This window comes from Lissotriton vulgaris, chromosome 6 (genome assembly GCF_964263255.1).
Source record: "Lissotriton vulgaris chromosome 6, aLisVul1.2, whole genome shotgun sequence".
Classification (NCBI taxonomy): domain Eukaryota; kingdom Metazoa; phylum Chordata; class Amphibia; order Caudata; family Salamandridae; genus Lissotriton; species Lissotriton vulgaris.
Window position 1 is genome coordinate 1,407,140,615 of NC_141694.1, and position 23,476 is coordinate 1,407,164,090.

Here is a 23,476-nt window from a genome sequence, read left to right on the forward strand (position 1 = left end):
AGGGAGCGCGAACCCCTCCTTCCTTCCACCCCGACGTGTCAGTGCTGCAGGGGCCTCGAGGCACATTGTCGGTGCCTGGCCCCTACTGTAAAGAAGAGTCCTGGGGAAGCCGGTGAGTGAAGCCTCAGCTGTGTAGTGGTTGGGGGGCTGGAGTCGGGGCACAGGGTCAGTGCTCGCCCCAGGACTAGTGCTCGCCCCTGGAAACTGTTCTGAGCTTCATTGGCCCTATTGGTCCCCTTTGTAAGCCTCTAAACTGGGCGGGACATTACTGAGGCCCCCCGGGATTGGTACAGGGACAAGTTAACCCCTAGCTAGGTGTTAGGCCCTGCAGAGTGAAGGGCTGGGTAACTCAGCCTGTTTGTTAATGGCTTGTTGATCCCTGAGCCCTGCAATGGTTATTTGCCATGTTTATTTCTGATTAGGATGCTGGTTGCCCTATGGTAATGCAGCGTTTCATGTTACCTGTCCAGGTGTGATGCGCTTCTGCGCCTAGTGTTTATTGTCTGCTGATTATCCTGCTAAGAAGATTGTGCCACTGTCAGTCTTAAACCAGGGTGATATGGTATTTGGATATCTTCCTAGTGAATCTCTTGCAGGGGCGGGCTTCCTGAAATGCATGGTGAGGCCTAGTTGATTAACTGCTTACACCTGATGGTTGATGTTATGCTTTTGAGCCCCCCAGTACAGGTGCATGTGTCTTTTCTTACAGGATGGCCCGGTGTGCCCCCTATGCTGGCCTGAGGAGTTATTTCAGGCCCCTGTTTATGCCCCAGGTTTATGAGCTGCTGTACTGATCTATTACAGGTGTTCCTGTATATAGTATACTGTGATAACCTGTTGTTATTCCCTTACAGGGGTGGGGATTAGCGTATAACGCATGTGATGTATGTGCGCTAATGTGGGATTTTGAAATTACAGCCACCCCCTAAGGAAGAGAGCCTGAGTTGGCCCCGCCAGATTGGCCCCAGGTCTACTGATAACTTAATCACAATTTTTCTTCATTTCAGCTATGGACTATGGACTCAACCCTTTTGTCCCATGTAAATAATTCCCCATGATGTACTTGGCTCTGGCGCCAGTTGGCGCCTTGTTGTGATTACCACTATTTTGTTCCTTTTTACCTTGCAGGTTGGAGATATCACTAAATGTATTCTTTTTCCAACCAAAGGTGGTGTCGTGACTCTTTTGTAGTGTGATTGGTGTGTCGTCTGTGGATACTGCATGAGTGCTTCACATGTCCTCGAAGTTTGGCCTGCCTGCTTGGTGCCATGCTACCCCCTTGGAGATTTGGGTAACTCCCATTTCTTACATTGGTGGCAAGCGGTGGGATAGGACTTGTGCTTGCGCAGTACCACAGCGGCCACGGGTTACACTGCAAATAGAGCTTGGATGTAATCACAGCCTTTTTGTGGGGATTATAATTGTTTGGCTGAATATTGGTTTTTTTTTATTGCTTCCTCCTGAAGAGTGTTCTGAATTGTCCCCTTGTTCCACTGGGAGGGTGTGTCCCGGGTGTACCTCGCCACGATGGGGTTGGTTTTGGACGAAGTGGAACTGATGGAGTACACCGAGCAGGAAGTCATAGATTTCCTCAAGGAGAGAGGGATACCCCCAGTAGGAAACATGAGGAGAAAGTTGTTTCTCTATGAGGCCCTCAAGAGGGGAGAGCCCTTAGAGATTAGTGGGGACTTGTCTGACTACCCTCCCGAGTTTTTGAAGGGTCAGTGGGTTAGAGGCCAGAGAGAGGGCTCCCCATCCAGAACCCTGGGAAGTAGTTACCCCGATGAAGAGGAGGAAGAGTTAAACAGGGCAGAGACGCCAGTAGCTGTTGAGGACCCCAGAGATAGGGAGTCTCGCACTGGGTCCAGTGCCCGGGGCACTGCCCCATCCCTTTCCCTGTCCCCAGAAGAGTGGGTAGATAGGAGGGAAGAGAGGGAGTATCAGCTAGTGCTGGAGAAGGTCAGATTTGAGCAGGCCATGGAGTTAGCGCAGCTGAGGATTCAACAGCAGAGGCTAGAGACAGAAATGGTCCTAGCCCAGGAGAGGATGGCAGAGGCGGAGAGGGTCTTTGTCAGGGAGAGTGGAGCTCAGGTGGGTAGATTGTCCCCTGAGGGTGGTTATAAGAGCCTGGATACACCGAGGAGGGTGGGATCCAGTGGTGGCAGAGAGTGTAGGTCCAGTGCAAGGAGACCCACTCCTGAAGCCCAGGAGAAGGTGCCTGATTCCCAGGTAGAGAGGGACGGGTTAGTGTTTAGGGGCAGGGGAAAGCTGTCCCACCAGTCCTGGGGAGAGTTTGAGGAGGGGTGTTGGACTGCACTGGAGGATTGGTTGGTGGAGCGAGCAGTGGAGGATTGGGAAGGGCTGTGCCATGCCGTGATCCGGGAGCACATGCTGAGAACTTGTTTCCCCAGTCTGCGTCACCATCTGGTGCAGTGTGGGTTCTCAGACCCCAGGGAACTTGCACAGGAGGCAGACCTCTGGGTAAGTGCCAGAGTGTCTGGGAAGGCTGAGGGGAGTGATCCTGAAAGGAGTGGTGCAGGGATCTTCCGACCCAGCGAGGTGGGAGAGGTGAGGAGTGACCCAGCTAGACCCCAGGAAAGTGAGGGGGTTGTAGGGCCTCACATCCCATCTACAGGAGGGAGTGAGACGAGGAGGTGTCCCGAGGTGCCCCAACCGCAGTCACAGGGCCTGGAGAGCTCTTTAAGGGGACCCCAGGTTGGGAGGCTAGGCTGTCCCGATGTGTCATCCAGAGGAAGGGATCCCCTCATGTCAGGAGGACCCGGAGCATCAATGATCGGAGCTCCAGTGGTTCGGGGGTCTGACCAGTCACAGGGTTTAGATCCTGGACTGGGGTTCCAGGTTCAGGGGTTGCCTGACCTGGAAGGTGGGGTACCCGTAATTCGGGTCCCTACCAAATTGACTCCCAGGGGTACTACTCCAGTCAGGAGGGTGCGGAACTCTGGGAGGGGGTGCAGAGGGAGGAAGGTCTCTTCTCTGTCACCGGCTCAGCCACAGGGCGCAGATCCCGGGTTGGGTGGCCAGGGACAGGAGTTGCCTGCCCTGGTGGGAGGGACATCTGTAATCAGAGTCCCCCCGGAAGTGACTCCCAGGGGTGCTTCTCCGGGTAGGAGGGTGCGGAACTCTAGGGGGGGGTGCAGGGAGAGGGAGGACTCGCCCCTGTCACCGGTTCAGCCTGTGGGTTTCGACTCCAGGTTGGGGAGAGAGTGGTTGTGTGAGGGTGTCCCCAGGCGTAGGAGATGGCGGAACCCTAGGAGGAGAAGTAGGGGGAGGAGAGCCTCGCCCCCTAAGGGCTGGTCAGTCTGAGGGTGTAGACCCCAGGTGGGTGGACCAGTGGCAATTTGGAGAGAGGAGAGTGGTCCAAGAGTATTACAAGCCTGAGGCTAGAGCCTCCCACTCTAGAAAGGAGAAACATCCCACTAGGGAACACCAGTGGGGTGTTTTTTTTGGTGAAGGGAGGGTTGCGACAGAGAACCATTGGGTTCCAGAGTGGAGGAGAAACTGCAGGTGCTCCTGTAGTCGCAGGCCTGCGTCCACCTTTTTCCGCCCCAAGCAGGGAAGCCCATCAAGGCATTGATCGGTCTACCCTGGCTTTTGGCTGGGGGGGAGTTGTGTTGGACTTGGCCTTTTCCCCTGAAATTTTTCGCTTTTGACCCCCCTGCCTAGGATGTCTCCCCCATGGGATTAAACCTGTATAGGCCATGAGTGGTGTGAGACACCTTGTTGAAAATGAAATGACATGTAATAATGTGAGCACTTGTAAATTTCCCCATTTTAGAACTGCACCTGACTGAAAAGTATTGTATTTAAAATGGATGCCATGGCCATTGGTTTTGCCACTGGACTGCCATAGGTCAGCGGTCTAGATAATATTACCCAGCTACCCCTAGCTTTTGGAGGGAAAGCCTGGCACCCAGGGTGCTCAACCCCTCCCCTTGAGCCAGTGTGAACCAGTTTTCCCCAACATTCCGGAAGGGTCTGGGACTGTGAGGGAGGAGGGTATAAGTAGGGGGAAGTGCCACCAGAGGGGGTGTCAGCGCTGGGACAAAGAAGAGAGGGGACCTGCTGTGAGGTGCTACCGCCACATGGGCCTGTGAGCTGGGCCCTGCACCCCTATAAACCCCCCTCTGCTGTCCCCATGGGCCCCTGATAAGGGAGGGCCCCTACCCAGGTCCCTGACACGGTGGGGACCGGGAATTACGCCAGCGCTGCGATGAAGAAGCGCCCAGGAGGTGAGAAATAGGACTGTCTACTCCCTCTGGTGAAGCTGTGACCCTGTGGAAGTGCTGGGTCGTGAGGAGCTGCCTGCAGGAACTGTTGCCCCTTGTGAGGTACTGCCTGGCAGGCGCTATTCTGGGGAGGTTGATGCCCCCAGGGAAGTTGTGGCCCCTGTGGAAGCGCTGGACTGGGAGGAGCTGCCCAGGGAGGAGTGTGCCCTCGAGGAACTGTGTCTCTTAGTCTGCCCCTGGACTACCTACCAAGCGCTGTGGGGAGAGAAGCGCTGGGGCTGGTGTGGCCCCCGGAATGCGGCTGGCCCTGGAAGTGGTGTGGGCAGAGGGAGGAGCAGTGCGCTGTGAATAGCGCCATTCTCCTGAGGAAAATCACGCTGGAGGAGCCTACCCTCGTTTCAGCGCGCTGTCCGCCATATATTTAATTAATTAAGAAGGGAGCCTACCCCTTATTGCCGCCGTAAATCACCGCAGCGGCCAGGCGCCGCCTTGAGGGACCCCCCCCACTGCCGTGGGAATCGTCGCGGCGGCCCCCGGTGCCAGGAGAGGGCCGCCGATGCCAAGAGAGGGCCGCGCTAGGCCCTGAGGCCGTCAGGTCCCCCATCACGTGACGGGGGCCAGGCCGCATCATCGGCCCGCCCCCGCCAACGCCGCGCACGGATTGGTTGTCGGCCGGGAAGGCCGGGAGGAGAGTCGAACCCCGGGTTCCCGTGAGGTAGGAGGGGGGACCCGGGTGAAGAGTCGGTGCGGGGCCCCCGTGGTCGCAGGGGGAGCCCCGAAGCAAGAGCGACCGGAGCGGGAGCCCACCCCGCCGGTCTGAGCCCCAAAGTGAGGGACCAGTGGAGGAGGCGGGGCCGGGGCACACTGTCGGTGCCAGCCCCGCCGGCACGGAAGAAGCGATCCGAAGGAGGAGGGAGGAAAGCCAGGCAGGCTTCCCCCTCGCGGGCCAAGTCCCCGCGCTTGTCCCTGGTGGCCACGCCGACGTTGTTTGGACACCCCGGGCCCCTGTGAGGAGGAAGGGCCTGGGTAAAGCAAGTCACCAGGCACCCACACGGCCAGTGAGTGTCCCGGGTCCCCGTAAGACAGAGGGACCCGGGAGAAGTAGGAAGATACCGCCGGGAGGGGTGCTCGAGGGAGCGCAAACCCCTCCTTCCTTCCACCCCGACGTGTCAGTGCTGCAGGGGCCTCGAGGCACATTGTCGGTGCCTGGCCCCTACTGTAAAGAAGAGTCCTGGGGAAGCCGGTGAGTGAAGCCTCAGCTGTGTAGTGGTTGAGGGGCTGGAGTCGGGGCACAGGGTCGGTGCTCGCCCCAGGACTAGTGCTCGCCCCTCGAAACTGTTCTGAGCTTCATTGGCCCTATTGGTCCCCTTTTTAAGCCTCTAAACTGGGCGGGACATTACTGAGGCCCCCCGGGATTGGTACAGGGACAAGTTAACCCCTAGCTAGGTGTTAGGCCCTGCAGAGTGAAGGGCTGGGTAACTCAGCCTGTTTGTTAATGGCTTGTTGATCCCTGAGCCCTGCAATGGTTATTTGCCATGTTTATTTCTGATTAGGATGCTGGTTGCCCTATGGTAACGCAGCGTTTCATGTTACCTGTCCAGGTGTGATGCGCTTCTGCGCCTAGTGTTTATTGTCTGCTGATTATCCTGCTAAGAAGATTGTGCCACTGTCAGGCTTAAACCAGGGTGATATGGTATTTGGATATCTTCCTAGTGAATCTCTTGCAGGGGCGGGCTTCCTGAAATGCATGGTGATGCCTAGTTGATTAACTGCTTACACCTGATGGTTGATGTTATGCTTTTGAGCCCCCCAGTACAGGTGCATGTGTCTTTTCTTACAGGATGGCCCGGTGTGCGCCCTATGCTGGCCTGAGGAGTTATTTCAGGCCCCTGTTTATGCCCCAGGTTTATGAGCTGCTGTACTGATCTATTCCAGGTGTTCCTGTATATAGTATACTGTGATAACCTGTTGTTATTCCCTTACAGGGGTGGGGATTAGCGTATAACGCATGTGATGTATGTGCGCTAATGTGGGATTTTGAAATTACAGCCACCCCCTAAGGAAGAGAGCCTGAGTTGGCCCCGCCAGATTGGCCCCAGGTCTACTGATAACTTAATCACAATTTTTCTTCATTTCAGCTATGGACTATGGACTCAACCCTTTTGTCCCATGTAAATAATTCCCCATGATGTACTTGGCTCTGGCGCCAGTTGGCGCCTTGTTGTGATTACCACTATTTTGTTCCTTTTTACCTTGCAGGTTGGAGATATCACTAAATGTATTCTTTTTCCAACCAAAGGTGGTGTCATGACTCTTTTGTAGTGTGATTGGTGTGTCGTCTGTGAATACTGCTTGAGTGCTTCACATGTCCTCAAAGTTTGGCCTGCCCGCTTGGTGCCATGCTACCCCCTTGGAGATTTGGGTAACTCCCATTTCTTACATTCTTCAAATATATCATTGTGTGATCTCATGTACCTACCTTCTTTATGCTATTTATCTAATTTCCTTAACCACTAAAGCCCAGTGGCCAAAAGAGTTGAATATAATTGGATTGAATAAAAAAGATAGAGATTGTTGCCTGTATATGCTAATTTTCTTTATAACATAATTTTCAAATAAGAATTATCTTAAGTGATATGGATCTCATAAACAGATGGACTCATGAACACATTCATTAAAATCAAAGTAGAACTGATGAGTGAAAATGCGTAGGATATAATTCACAAGAGAATGTAGATTTGTAACTTACAGTAAAAAATGTCTAACATTCTGCATCAACATGAAAAGGGAACGAAAAGGAAGAGCATTTTTCAAAATCATAGAAGCAAATACATCCAAGCGATGAATCAGGACTACAAATACTTCAAGGATTCATATATGTTACAATATACCACTGGGATCGTTCTGCACTTTTCTGTGTAGGAGGCGTAAATCCATTTTAGATTTGAACAGTGTCTCTAAACAAGGTGAAATGTTCATTAAGAGCTGATGGAGGTTATCCGAGTCAAGGTGAATTGTATTGAAAGCCGGGATGAGAGTGGGGTGAGGATGCAGACTATTAAAAAGCCAAATATAGAGTAACCTGGTAAATCAAGGCAATAACCCGATATGTAACCGCAGCTATTTATATAGTATTTTACTTTCTCACAAACTTATTTTTATTGGTCTGTTAACAAGTACAGGGACAATCAGTCTGGTATAGTGGCTCAGCGGACTGATGTATTCTCATCAGAAATCTATGTCTGACCTCCTGGTTACAGGTCTGAAGTCAAAGGTCTTAATTCCAGTAGGTTTCATATCTGAGACCAGACCCAGTGTTTCAGCCGTCCGAGGTCGATAAACTGAATTCCACTGAGTTGGATAACAATAAACATCGCTTTATCAGTACCAAGATGCCCACGGACTGGGTTTGCACCAAACAGATACATGTTCTGTTTTGTTAATGTTGGACATTACATCTCTTGGCATACATATTATGATTATTATTTTCCCAGTAGTGTACATAGTGATACATGGTATCAGTCACTGCAATAGTACTGTGGCACAGTTAATGTCTGCAAAGCATTCCGTAAGTGTGGCTAATGTTGGCGCACTTTTCTGATCCCTACATATAGATAAACTTCTGAAGACAATTGAAAACATGGCCATTTCCTGGATAACTGCACCACTGACATCCCACGAACAGAACCCAGAAAACAGTCGCACCCTGAAGCAGAATCCTCAGCTTACAAACTATGAATTGCAAACAACTTAACCAGAAAACTGCTTTCGATATGCAAGAAAGGTAAGAAGAACAGACCTATTGTTTGCTGTGGCATTATATAGATATGTACTTGCATATATAACAGTTATGGCCCACAATACTACTAAAACCATAATATAGAGCTGTAAGTAATAAATTATAACTTATACCTCTTAAAACAGATCTGTGACTGGGGGTGAGTGTCTGAAAAGTGTCAGCGCTCTGTCCATCATCTCCTTGTGTTTGCTTTGTTCGCCCTAAGTTGGCAGGGTATGCCGAGAAGTTGGTCCATTGCTCACTTTGCCACTGGATTCAAGCTAGCCTTGCTGATATGGGGTGTTACCCCAAAACTTGGGTTCGAACATTAGGGGTACGAACTTGACAGGTCAGTAAACATTGTCCCCTGGACCCTTTCCTAATAGTTGTATTCCTACCCCAAAACTGGTCCCAGGATGCTTGTTTCCAGTTCAGGGAAGACCTGGCTTGGCAGTTCGGGCTGGACTGTTTCCAAGAGGCACAGGGTCAAGGCTGATTTGCATTTAGCTGGGTCTGAATTGAGGTGGTGAAGTGAGCTAAAGAATGATGATGAATTCAACCCAGATCTGTGACTGGGGGTGAGTGCCTGAAAAGTTTCAGCACTCCGTCCATCATCTCCTTGTGTTTATTTCCTGGACAACAGACATACCACCCACATCCCGCGACAGGAGCCCAGAAAACAGTTGCACCCTAAAGCACAATCCTCAGCTTACAACCTATGAATTGCAAACAACTCAACCAGAAAACTGCTTTCAATATGCAAGTAAGGTGAGAAGGGGTTCACTGTGGCATTATACTGATATGTACTTGTATATATAACAGTTATGGCCCACAATACTACTAAAACCATAATATACAGCTGTAAGTAATAAATTATAACTTATACCTCTTAAAACACATAGGAAATATTTGCTATGAGGGCTGTTCATCACCAGCATTGTACAGCCACAAAAAACTAAATCACTGAATGAACAGACAAGGAATAACTAAGGAGAACTGTCATACACTGCTGAACAATTTGAGGGACTTTAATATAGTCCACCACTGCAGGTCCCGAATATCTATACGATCTGACCACTTCTTTACATCTCGCAAAGACACTCAATGTGGGATGACAATACAAATACCCATCCCAACAGATCCCTCCACTTATTTCTTCTTCCAACCATGCCAGCTCAGGACCACAACTATACACAAAATATAAGATTCGACAATCCAGTGCCGTAACTGGCTAAGCAGAGTATATTATATGAAATACCATAAAGTGCCATGCAGAGTTGTACAAAGCTACCAGCATTCTGAAACCATAAAAATGTGCATCTGTCTCTCACACTTCATCATTCAACACACTGTTACATGCTGTGTCCCAAAAAACTATAACTGCACTTCAGGGGTCATCACGCATGACATGCTAACACTTCCCACTTAAGTACAAAGCAAATACAACATCCTTCCAACCACATACCCTACACGACATAGCATGCTACCCATATGGGCCAGCACTTCAGCGCCCCACAGAAGGGTAGTAAGCGCTATATAAATGCTGCAATACAATATATGGGTTGCTGCTGAAGAAAACCATTGCACTTGACAGAGTTGGAGATATTACAGTGCTTCATCATTTAGAAATACCTGTAAAACCTATTGTGTTTCAGGTAGCATTTTGGCTAGTATATTTGGGCGCAGGTACTGTAAATGCTCCTTTGTATTTGTCTTGTTTGGGGGGCAGGAAAATACAGCTGGGGTGTGTCAAGTTCACGTACACAACTTCCCACTGGGCGAAAGAGTAACTGAAAATATAATTACCATAGATAAGTAGGAAAAAGTTGAGATTCACTAGATTTAAACTTGATTAGGATCTGTAAAACTAGCTATTCCCTTCTTTTATTTCGTTGTGTGGAATGATGTACTGCAGAGAACTGTGGTAACCAGCCACAGAAAGACTTTTCACTAGATGAATATAAAGAAAAGAATTAAATAAAAGAATTGAAGAAAAAACATACCAAAAGACTAGTGTTTCCAGAAAGGAGATTCCAACATCTGATGCGCCAACCACCACAATTCTGGCATTAATAGTTACTTTAGGTTCCAGTGTGAGTTTTCGATTGATATGGTACAAGGCATAGCTCATCTAAGAGAGAAAAAAAACAAACACATTTTTTTCTTTTTATATGTTTTGCTATCTTTATTCGAGCTGTACAGGTCATAAAAGAAAGGTACAGACAGATAACCATATTTATAAAACACTATATAAGAGTGACAATATCATAAAAGACATAATTAACACATCTCCTATGCTAAAAGCACTCAAGACCAGTGCGATAAAAACATACATATGTATAAAAATTAATTATTCTAAAATACAAACTCATCATTTGATACCAATAGGAAAAGCACAAACATTTAAAAATTCCTTATACATTTTAATTGATCATTCCTTATCTAGCCTGAACAGCTCATTTAAAAAAGGCACAGACATGAAAACAGACTTCAGGCGAGCTTAAAAACTGTAAATATAACAAAGCTACCCTGCATTGATGTAATCCTATTTTTTTTTTTTAGCAGCGGCTTCAGAAAATGCTTTTGTCGTAAACTATATAAACAAAAAAAAAACATTAAATGTAATGATAGTGTTGGCTCGGACTGATTATTGCAGGGGCAACACATGGTGGCGTTCCCATCTGTATCCAACACCCTTTTGAAATAGAGGGACCAGTACCTGCTCTAAAACGAAAAAGAAGTGAGCGCTCCCATTGAGTACGATTAAGGGATGAAAACCAGAGTAAGCTCACCTGAGGCCAAAGATCGATAATAGGTCAAAAATGTGCTGATGGTCAGCTCATTTTTCAATCTTATATTTTCACAATGTTCCAAAAATATAACTTTTATGCTGTTCTTATCAGATTTGATAATACTTGAAGGCTCCATAAACAAAGAGGACAAACCCAGCGTGACAAAAGTATCAAGGCTGTAACGCAACCATGGGATTAAAAATACCCTAACCTGATTAAGACATTCATAAATAATATCCCTACAGAATGTGTCAGCTGGATAAGTCCAAATACTGATCCACAACAGTAGAGGGACCAAATTGAACCAGTCTAAAATAAACCCCTGCCTTAACTCAGAATGAATAATAAAACTTGATGTAGATGGCGGTAAATACAGTAGTCTACTGAGAAAACGATTTTCCTTAGTCTGGAGCAAACAGCTTTTGGCGATTCCCCATAATCCTGCTCCACAGGTGGCAGCACTAACACTCTGGCCATTATTCACCTTTAATGCTGGATGGACTGTCCCTCTAATACCAGGTCTAATGAGGTTACATACTGATCCAGCAGTTCGACAGAGTTCTAGAGTGAAATTATTAATCTGTGAATGCCAGGATCCCGAGGAGCTAAAATTCAAACCTAAATAACAAAAGTTAACAATGCTTTTCAGTGCTTGGCCCTTAATTATAATCCTATTAAGTCTTTTTTTACCTGGATCACAGGCCATAATATGTGACTTCGTGTAATTAGTTGCTAGATCTAGTTCCTGCATAAAGATCAAAATGATCCACCAGCCCTCTCAGTACATTTGGAGTGAGGGTTATAAGGACTGAGTCATTGACATACAATAGGGCAGGCACCAAAGTGCCTGCCACTCTAGGGATATCAACTTCGGTTGAAACTAATTGGTCGGTTAGCTTATTAATATAAAGAATAAACAGCAGGGGCACCAATATACATTCCTGTGCACTCCCCTCTTCAATTGAAATGCAGGTCATAGTTCGACCAGAAACATTTATTTGCACTCTAGCAGATAGACCAGCATGCATGTCAATAAAGAAAATTCCCTACAGGGTGATCCACTCCTAAGTCCAACAACATTAGCCAAAATGTAGTCCTGTTCACGGAATCAAATGTAGTGGAAAGGTCCATAAAAGCAAGGTAGATGGGAAAACGTCTTGCATGGATGTACTTGCTTACAATCAGATTTAGACTTAAACACTGCTCGTTGGTTCCTAAATTGGGCCTAAATCCAAATTGGAAAGGTGGAAGAATGCAATCATCGCCAGCCCACTTAACTTAACGGTCGCATAACACTTTACATATAATTTTAACGGTGCAATTGATAAGTGATATGGGACAATAACACTTAGTGGCCTTACGATCGCCCTTCTTTAAAAATGGGCACTATCGTCGATAGAGTCCAAGAATGAGGAATATCAGAATCTAGAGACTGATTAAAAACATTAACATTCAAAGGGCTCCATAGGTCAGGAAGGCATTTCAAAAGGTCAATAGGGACAGCATCTTCTTCCTGAAGCCTTCCCACCACCTGGAGCCTTCCCAATAAATATTCTCGGAGATGTTTTAACAAGGCACATCGTAATGTTACATGTATCATCATGGAAGTAAGTTCAAAGGTATTATACCGACCAATATAACAGTGTCCTGAGCTTAAAATGAAGCTAACACCTTTAATATTTTCATAATTGTAATTTTGGCAGATGCAGGGTAGATGTGGCGTAGAGGCTCAAGCTGCTGCCTGTGGAGCCTGAGGACCCACGTTCATATCCTGGTCTCTGTGCTAGATTTAACAATTGTGTGATTCTGGTCAAATCATCTACCCTCCCTTTGCCTAAATGAGTGTAAAATGGATTTAGGTAATCCTCACTTAATGTACACAAACTACGATTGCTTCCCAACCCCTCTTCTAATGTACATGGCTCTGTTGGTTCGCAGGTAGGTTAACTTCATGTTACAGAAATACACATACTTACATGCAGGAAAAGTTTGCTGGCATTAGAATCAGTCTGTTCTCTTACTTAATGTGCACTTTATGAAATAGCTCTTATCTACTGGTCATATATTTAGTGCCTTTTTGTACAATATATTGTTGCTCTATTTGCAGAATTATACGTGTATGATGACATTGCTAATTGGGATGCCTTTTTATTGTTTTGCATAAGCATTTTTAGAAAACAATTTTTAGTGTGTTTTAAGGTTTTATGTATTAATACCCTTTAATAAATTGTGCTTTTATGACTCTTGGCTGTCCAATAAAGTATCTTTTGACTTGACTTGAAATGTTAACTCTCTGTGGCAAAAGGATGGAAACCATCAATTATCAGTATTAGCAGTTAGTCAAGTTGATCAATTATACAAATAAACAGTAGAAAGTGATATAACTGAACAGGCCATTCTCGCTGTGCAATAAATACTAGGCAGAAAAGATGAAAGTTGATATTTTATGGTGTAGAACAGAGTGCATACAGGTCTTTGCTGACCAGTGCATACAAAAATATGGCACAGCAGATTCGTGAATCCTACGCCGAACATTCTACAAGCCAAAATACAATTTGTTGTAACAATTTGTTATATGTTTCAATGTATGTTTAAGGTTTTTACTAGCTTCACTGCAATAACAAAAAGAGGGCGCACAATTGAGTGCAAATTGCAGATATTTGAATGGTATAAAAACAAACATATACACAGCACTAAATTAATCTCTGAACAGATTTCACACTTCATGATACATAAGATATGTATACAAAAAACACAAATGTATTTTACTATCCGGACGACCAAGTATTTCAGCTACAATTGCTTCAAGGGTATCCGGATCTTGATCATCATTTGGGGCAGGCAATACTGCGAGATCATCTGTGCTATGCCAGAAAATCATCCTATTATTTCTTGAAGATTTGTTTTTTTTGGGGGGGGGGGGAATTTAGAGTCTACATATTTACTCTTTCTCACCACAAAAAATTGTAAGCACCTTCCCCATTCACCTGAATATAATGATGGCAAGACCTCATATACTTCATTGCACTTTGCCTTTTCACAAGCAAAAGAGCAAGCCCAGCGTTCAGCAGATGAGGAGGGCATGGAAGAGCTTTACTGGTTGATCTAGGATCAAATAAGTAGCCCCAAGTTAACCAGCAATCCACTTCCAAACGTCCTCTGAACAGACTTTGCAAAAACACTTAGATGAATGCATCATCGATATGCCGACTATGAAGACTTTTTGTGTTTTTATCGAGAAATATAGGGCAGCAGAAAACCTTATAAGGATATTGTGCATTATCGTATACCGCACATTGGGTGATACTTCCATTTATTCTTCGGTCGGAAAGGACTTTCTGTATGATGTATCACTCCTACGATTAGCCTATACAGGTCAGTGACAAGCTGAAGGCATTCCCTGTCACGAAGAAATATTCCAATAGGCTTGTCATTGAGGGCCTCTTAAGGAAACACATTGACCTACCTGCTATGAAGGATTTAATATGCATACATCGAACAGTCTTTCAAGGATGCAATCTCAAGAATGTCTTCATTTTAGCTCATGTGATGCATGTTTAATTTAAGCCCAACCTACACTGTCATTTGTAAAACTGATCCTTGCGTAGCATTTCTGGTGCAAATGTAGAGTCCCAGTTACAATATTTTTTTTGTTATATGGGATAAATGTACCCCTTGCCATACGTTATAAGGATATTTCAAGTCACCAAGGAAATCCATGACCATACATCCTTCAGAAAACTCACTGAGAACATAGGTGAATGCATACAACATGCAGTAAAAGTGAAAGTTTGTGTTCCAAGTGTTGGTGTACACCAACAGGATAAATGTGTTTAGTGTCACAGTATCTACTTGGGACGTGAATGTTTTATGATCCTAAAGCTGTCTGAGAGCCTAAAAAGTTTATTTGGACCACAAAATGATAACATGCGTTTTTGCTCAATTTACAGTTAGTTCCCATCATTCATACTTCTGCTGCATACCCAGACAGTGGTGCATCTACTAGAATTATTCCAATGTAAAACACAAATCTGAAGTTAGAGCGGTCCCTCTGACTCGAGGGGGGAGAGACGACCTGCCTCAGGGGCGTTACAACCACAATCGCAGCGGAGCCATTTGGAGGAGGCGTGACAGAGCAATGGCGCAGCAGCAATGCTGTGCTGCAGGACTCTAATGTGAGAGTGAGTTCTTGCCCCTCAAAGTATATACGGGCACTCACGGTCGGCCCCCAGACGGCTGGAGCAGCGTATTATCGCTTGGGGCAGACCGCAGCTCCTAATCAGTGACTTTTTGTGGTGTGTTCTCCTGGTGCAGAGCAAGAATATCAACGTTTAAATATCGAGGGACATAAATATCCCCGCAAAAATATCGTGGGGAAGAAATACCGACAACAATAATATCAAGGAAAAGAATATTGACTGACAGGTAAGTAATATCGATTTCAAAAACATAGATGTCTTAAATATCGTTTACAAAAATATAGTTGACAAAAAGATGGAATTATTAATAATGTTATGTATTTTAGTGTTTTTAATAAGAATTGTTTGTCATTTTATTATCTTTTAAAATTTTACTAGTTATTAATTTATTTTAAGTTTAATTTTGTGTTTTTAGTTCTGTAGCGGGTTGTGGGTTTATAGGGGAAAAGGGTGGGAAGTAATTTAATTATATAGATTTAAATAATAATTTATAGCAGTTATTTATTAATTTTTATTTGAATTTTGCGTTTTTAGTTTCGTAGCGGGTTGTTGGTTTATAGGACAATAGGGTGGGAAGTAATTTAATTATATAAAATGTATTCAATAATTAATGTGTTAATTGATTAATTAATAATAGTTTAATAATTAGTTGTTAATTAATTTCAATTAGTCAATTTATAATTAATTGTGTTAATTGTTTCATTAATTTTAGGTGTGTGTTGTGGTGTTTATATGTGTAAATGGTGTGAAGGGTGTTAAGTAATGAATTTTTTATTGAATAATTAAATATTTTTTAAAATAATTTCCATTAATTAATTAGTAATTAGTAAATGTAATTGTGTAATTATTTTAGGTGTATGTTATGGTGTTTACATGTGTAAATAGTGTGAAAGGTGGTAAGTAATTAATTTGTTATTGATTAATAAATATGTATAAATTAATTTCCATTAGTTAATTAGTTATTAAATTTAAATGTGTAATTAATTTTAGTTATGCTTTGTGGATATCATAGTGTTAATGAAGGTGCAATTAATGATTTTTTATTATCTTTGTTAATCATAATATATTTACATTTATATATTAATTATGTTAATTTTGGAAAATAAATTTAATAAAATTGTTCATGGTTTTGTTTTTTATTGTTGTGAGATCCAGCGCGTTCCCTACTGTTGCACTCACTGGAGTGGGAATAGTAATGGTTACCCCTCCGCTATCCAGCACTTTCCCTACTGTTGCACTCACTGGAGTGGGAATAGTAATTTGCACCTCTTCGCTATCCAACGCTTTCCCTACTGTTGCACTCACTGGAGTGGAAATAGTAATGTGTACCCTTCCGCTATCCAGCGCTTTCCCTACTGTTGCACTCACTGGAGTGGGAATACCAATTTTGGCCCCTCCGCTATCCAGCGCTTTCCCTACTGTTGCACTCACTGGAGCGGGAATAGTAATTTTTACCCCTAAGCTATCCAGTGCTTTCTCTACTGTTGCCCTCCCTGGAGTGAGGTATAGTAATTTTTACCCCTACGCTATCCAGTGCTTTCCCTACTATTGCGCTCACTGAAGTGGAAATAGTAATGTTTACACCTACACTATCCAGCGCTTTCCCTACTGTTGCATTCACTGAAGTGGGAATAGTAATTTTTACCACTACGATATTCAACGCTTTCCCTACTGTTGCACTCACTGGAGTGGGAATAGTCATTTTTGCCCCCTCGCTATCCAACGTTTTCACTACTATTGTAAAGATAATAGTTAATAAAATGCATTTAAGTAAATATATGTACATGTACACTTTTTTGTGTTTATATTTATAAAATTAAATTTATAAGTTATAATCAGTTAAAATATATATTACATTTAATTTATTTTGTTAATAATATTATTTAATTCATTTTATTTAAGTTATGTCATTTTTTTAAGTCGATCATTTTTACTTCTATATTTTTTACATCGATATTTTTGTGTTGATATTATTGTACTTATCTGTTTACTTATCTGTTTATGTATAGGAAGCCGATATTTTTGTTATCAATATTTTCACATCAATATTTTTGTCATCTATATTTTTACTATAGATATTTTAACATGAACCTGTTCTCCTATCATTTGATTTTAACTACTGACAGCCAGTGCCGCCAGGAGGCGCGGCATGTAGAGGGCTGCTCTTAGAGGTACGAGACACTCAGCAATACAGTCTTCCTATTTCTTGGACTGCACAGAGAAGCAGAGATTAACCGCGGTGCTGTTGCCTGGATTGCCCTTGATTGGACACTGTACATGCTCTGGCTTTGGAGTGTGCAGGAGTGAATACCGCAACGGAGAAACTACACTACGACCAACGGAAAACACGATCCCGAGCAGATGAAGACTCTCAGCTTTCTACTGACCAGGGTGACTCACCTGAGGAGGCGCAAGCGGATATGCCACAGATACTAGCATCTGTGCAGTCCAGCCCAAGCACAATCAATGGCAAAATAGATTCACTATGCTATCGCATGGATCGTATGTCCGAGAGGCTGGACAAGCAGACGGAGAGACTAGACATGGCAGAAAAGCATATCACGGAGGTCGCGGAGGCACACATGGAGACTGACGCAGCTCAAAAAAGAATCGCTAAGGTCCTCATGCAACTTCAAGATAAAGCAGAGGATTTGGAAGCCAGATCCAGAAGGAGAAATATCTGCATTACGGGGCTTCCCGAGTCCACACCTACAGGGAATATGGAGACCTTCACTTAAAAGTTATTGGTGTCTCTGCTGGGTCAAGACTTTTTCCCCTCTCTTTGTGATAGAGCGAGCGCACCACTCATTGGGACCTAGATCGCCTCCGGGGGCCCCTCCACGCCCCAATCGTAGTGAAAATCCTACACTAGAGATCAAGATGCAGTGCTCAAGTAGGCCAGAGAATTGGGTGAACTACAATACGAGGGCTCTTCTATATCGCTCTTCCCTGATTTTACTCCTAAAGTACAGGAGGCTGGGAAACAATTTGCCCCGTTGAAGCGCATATTGAGAGCCCACAACTTTGAATACCCCATGCTCTATCCAGCACGTCTCAGAGAGAAAATAAATGGGGTATTGAAGATATTCTTGGACCCTAAGTCGCTCCAGTAAGCCCTGAAAGACCACTCTAAAGCACAAAAAAGTAAGGGAGATGCTGAACAACTCTCGAAGCAACAGGCGACTCTCTTGATGAACAGGAATAGAATCACGACTTAATGGAGTTCTTCTCAGGGAACTGCAATATATGTGAGAGAGTAGAGATTTCCTACTTCAATAACTAACATTTTTGGGAAATGTGCAAACAATTAGTGGAGATATGGAGCTGTCACGAAATTTGTGGGGTGTGTAAGTCTTTGTCATGCTGTTATGTGGGCATTCCCTAATAGATGTAACGTATGGACACTTATTTACTATATTCTTGGTGTGATGTTGAGATCTATAAGGTCTGACACCCTCCATACGTGCTCACTGGTATCTGCTCGCGAGCTGCTACAGGCTGAGGCTATTAATAGTTTTTGGACTTGGTATCCAGGAGGGAAGAGTTAGGTTACTATCCTACAGGCGGCTAGATGACAAATTGCCTACTAAATGGCTTTGTCTTTCACTCTTTATTCGGAGAGTGGGAACAGATGGAGAGGCAACTTCCGCCCTCGTGTGTGTTCAACTAGATGGTGTTATGCCATTTTCGTTTGAGAATTCAGAGGGTGGGCTACTTCGTAGACGTCAAGTTGGGGAAGACGTGGCGTGGGAGGGGGTGGGGGGTTTTGTGTGCTTATTGTTTTAACCACAGGGATTGTATCGCTAATAATACCTACACTAATGGTAACAGCTTTATGCTGTCTAGACTTGGTACTGGCAGTTTGCACATTATTTGCTGGCCCTTTATTAGATGACACAAAGAGGACACAATAGGGTGAGACTTCTTACCTGGACCATCAGGGGACTTAATAACCATCGCAAAGCATGAAATGTAATTGCATACCTTAAAAGACATGCTTTTGACGTTGCGCTGTTACAGGAAACACACTTACTAGCAGACAGTAGGATTCTAACACAGCGGACACTTCAAGGGCACTTTCCCGCTGCTGGCTTTTCATCCCATGCAAGGTGAGTGCTCACCTGGGTGAACTCGAAATCAGGAATCATACTAGAACCAATTGTTGCAAACACTGACGGACGGTATACAATTTCTAGATGTAGGGAGAAAGGTCTTGCTTTACTAGTACTTAGGCCCCCATTAGGATGGCGGGCGGACTTTGCCCGTCATCCTCCCGGTACAAGGGACCGCCCGCCATAAGGGCGGGGGTCCCGTGGGTGGAATTAGGATGCGCCCGCCACAGTGGTGGGCGCATCCTGTATCTTTACCATTGCGGCGGACGGTGCTAAAAGCACCGCCCGCCGCAGTGGTAAAGATACATGTTGTGCATTTCAAAGCACAACGTGACAGGCACCGCGCGGTGTCTGCCATGTTGTTCTTTTAAATGCTGGGAGGTACCATAGGTACCCCTATGTGCACCCCCCACCCCCCACCCCTCGGAGTCCTTGGGGGCCCGCAACGGGCCCCCAAGGCAGACGCTGCATGCCTTGCCATGGAAAGGCATGGCTAAATGCCCATTGTAATATGGCTGCCACCATATAAACCCTTTTCTGCCCCGGTCGCAAGGCGACCGGGGAGAAAAAGCGGTGGACGGTCTTTCCGTCCGCTGTGGACCCCCCAGCCATGTTAATATGGCGGGGGGTCATTTGTTCACGGATGGCGGGCGGATCGCCCCTGCCAGCCCGGCGGTGACTACCGCCGCCCTGGGGGGCGATCCGCCCGCCATCCTAATGGGCCCCTAATATCTACGGCCCTAACTTTGACAACCCAGTTTTATCAATCGCTCTTAACATGTCCACCCATAAATACTAACATATTGCTCATAGTTGGAGGGATTTGAACTGCGTCTTAGATCCGGCGTTAGACCGATCTGGAGGTCCGGTTATGCGTTTCTCGTCCACAGCTAAATATATAGTGGACTTTATGGTTCGACTAGATTTAGTAGATATCTAGAGCACGTGTTTCCCAGGGCAGGGGAGTTTCACCCATTATTTAGCACCCCACACATTACACACGAGAATAGATTATTGGCTGCTATCTAGAACACTGTTTAAGGATTGCAGGATACTCCAGCGGACCTTATTGGACCATGCTCAGATAGTAGTGGAGCTAATTTGCCCGCAGAAACAACTGGCACCGTTTACGTGGCGTTTCCCCCCTACTCATTATTGTATACAGTATTTAAAACTGCCATAAAGGCTATAGAAGCTTTTTTCTGTAATAATATTGGCTCCGTAAATAACAGTCTGGGAAACTTTTAAAGTTTACATCAGAGGTATTGCAATCTCCAAAAACTCAGGCGTGCTGCGCTCTATCAGAAGTCGCTTGCATACCTTGGAGAAATGTCTAGCAGACTTAGAAGGCGCTTTACTCCAGAGGGAGGGGAGGGATACCACAGAAGAATTAAAACTTACGTTAGAAGAATATCACGAGACTGCAGATAATGAGACAAAACATATGGGTAAATATGCGGTGGCCAGAGTGTATGGGGAGGGGCAGCGGCCTGGGGCGACACTAGCGGCTCAGTTGCGAAAGCGGAGAGGGGCTGGGGGGGTCACTGAAATCCTCACAGAAGAGGGGGAAATATTGACCAACCCTGAGGATATCGCTAAACAATTTGGGATATACTAATCTGAATTGTATCTCTCACGACAGTCGGCAAACGAGAGAGATGCCCTGGACTACCTTGAACATATTAAATTACCTTGGCTGACTAACGAACATCGGGTAAACCTTATGAGGCCGCTTGAAGCATGGAAAATTCATGAAGCACTGAAAAGTATGCATTCGAGCGCTGCCCCAGGTCAGAATGATCTAACAGTGGCCTTTATAAGGAGTTTAAAGATCTTCTGGTGCCGCATCTAGTGACTTTGTTTGAAGAGATTAGTGAATCTGGAGAAATGCCCCCCACGATGAGGGAAGCTTTGATAGTCACTATAATGAAACCGGGTAAGCCATCAAATGAGAGCTCCTCTTTTCTGCGACTATCGCTATTAAATGTTGATACCAAAATGTATGCAAAGGTACTTGCTAACCACCTTGCCCCACTTGTGCGGATGCTAGCTAGCACGGAGCAGGCAGGATTTGTTCCAGGGCGCAATCTGACATATAATCTGCGCACCTTTTTTGGCACGGTGCAACACACTAAACCGGAAGAAGAGGCAGCCGCAGTCTTTTTAGACGCTGAGAAAGCCTTTGACTGTGGAGTGGTCATTTATGTATATGGTACTGAGTCAGATGGGTGTAGGTGCGCTGTTTCTTAATTTAGTGAGAGTCCTATACAATTCCCCTACTGCAAGGGTACAAATTGGCGACATGGTCATTGCCCCAATCAAAATATCTAGAGGTACCAGACAAGGGTGCCCATTGTCCCCTCTCCTTTATGCAACAGTAGCAGAACCCCTGGCCTGTGCCCTTAGAGAATTCCATCGTAGGTGGGGAATTCGATTCCCTAACTATAACTTAATAATATCATCATATGCAGATGATACGCTGTTGTACATAAGGCGCGCCACCCTGAAACCAACCTTCTGCCTGTACTCAGAGAGGTTGTCCGCTTTGGGGAATTTTCTGGCTTAAAGATAAATTGAAATGGACTTCCCACTGACTTGGTCAATCGAACCGGTGCGATTTTTAGGCATACGGATACATACTGACCCTGAGTTGATTATCAAAGAAAACTATGGTAGGGCAGTTTCCGATTTGGAGGAAGAGGTAGAAAGATGGATACGCCTTCCCTTGTCTCTGAATGGCTGTATATCACTAATGAAAACTGTGGTATTGCCCAGGATTCAATTCCTGTTTTTAAATATATCAACAGTCCTTCCATCACATTTCTTTTAAACTATAAGGACAATACTGATAACACTGGCATGGGTGGAGAAACAACCTCAGGTCCAATGGGGGATACTCACCCTCTCCTATTCCCCGGGTGGATTAGGGGCTCCAGACCTAGAACTTTATTATAGAGTGGCGTAGTCCTCCCACGCTTATCATTGGCTACATCCCCAATTAGACCCCCCTCATCTGCACATAGAGAAGTTAGCAGCATCTCCTGACATACTCCCGAATAGGCTATTTCAGACAGCGGATCGTAGAACTAGTATACTTGACTCTGTCAATGCTACCGTCCATGAGTGGCAAGATCTGGTAAAGAGACAAGACTGCTCTATACTATATTCTCCGAGGTACCCGCTGGAATGGTGTGGCTGGCTGTCCCTTATTGGGGAAAGGGAAGTGTCTCAGGCATTACAGTCTATTAACATAACGAAAATTGGGGATTTATTTCTCGAAGGGTGTGTGCGCACTTGGGATGAAACAGGAGCTGAAACACTAAATGTTACACCATTAGCTCGTTTCCACTTCCATAAAGTCCGACACGCTTTACGGGAACTCCTTGGTGAAGACACCCCGCCAAGGTCACTCCTTCCTTCTTGCTGATTAAAGCAGACTCACCTAGTAGGTTGGTATCTACCATCTATGGGACAGTTCAAAACTATCGGAAAAACGTTTACACAAAATCGAGTCTAGAGTGGCAAGTGGACTTAGATATGATTATAGATGATGCTCAATGGCGCTACTGTTGCGAGGCAACACAGGGTATCTCTCGGATTGGTAAACATAGACTAGTCATTTTAAATTCCTGCATAGAGTGTACTATTCGCCTGCCCGATTGCACAGATATGGTTTGCGGATTAGGAGGAGTGCGATAGATGCAGAGCCTCCCCGGTTGTCTTTATACACACAGCTTGGCTATGCCTGAGTATAGCTGAATTTTGGAACTTGATTTTTACTGGGCAGCATTTTAGAAACTCCCATAGCTCTGGACCCTCTACTAGCATTACTGGGTTACTCGAAACAGATTAAGAAATGTATTTGCTGCATGGTAGAGATGCTGCTGCTGTAGACAAAACGCAGAAAAGCAATACACTGGGGACACGGTCCACCGCCTACGCTGACCGAATGGGCTAGGGAAATGCTTTTTTGCAACACACAAACAGAGGTACACAGCTAATTACTCCCGCCTCAGAGTCGTCCCAAAAACTTCTGGGATCTTTATTAAAGTTATATAGCGGGAAAAGCACCCAATACCCCAGAATAGATTAAAGGTACAAATTGTACTGTATATGTTACAGAAAATTGTTGATGTACTGAGGTAATAGAAATTTTCAGGTAGCCAATGTGTCCCCCACTCGCACCCTATCCATGCACCCATGTTCCTTGTATGTTGTGTAACTTCTTTTCTGTTCATGCTAGAAAGACGCATATGCATTTGCGTCCAACCTTAACATGTCAGCTATCCAGTCATGCCTGAAAATCATGTTCATTAGGCTTCTAGGCCTATGGTGCCAACGTCTTTAC

The 23,476-nt window shown here is 45.0% G+C and overlaps 1 protein-coding gene across 3 annotated transcripts in view; it reads right to left on the reverse strand.

Moving 5' to 3' along the window:
* CFAP61 (cilia and flagella associated protein 61) overlaps positions 1-23,476 on the reverse strand; it is a 1,856,219-nt gene that overhangs the window by 932,310 nt on the left and 900,433 nt on the right. For all 3 annotated transcript variants that reach the window (XM_086927518.1, XM_086927517.1, XM_086927519.1), the window contains one exon: positions 10,029-10,156. In XM_086927518.1, the coding sequence (XP_086783644.1) occupies positions 10,029-10,156 (128 nt within the window). The remainder of the gene's footprint in view (positions 1-10,028; positions 10,157-23,476) is intronic.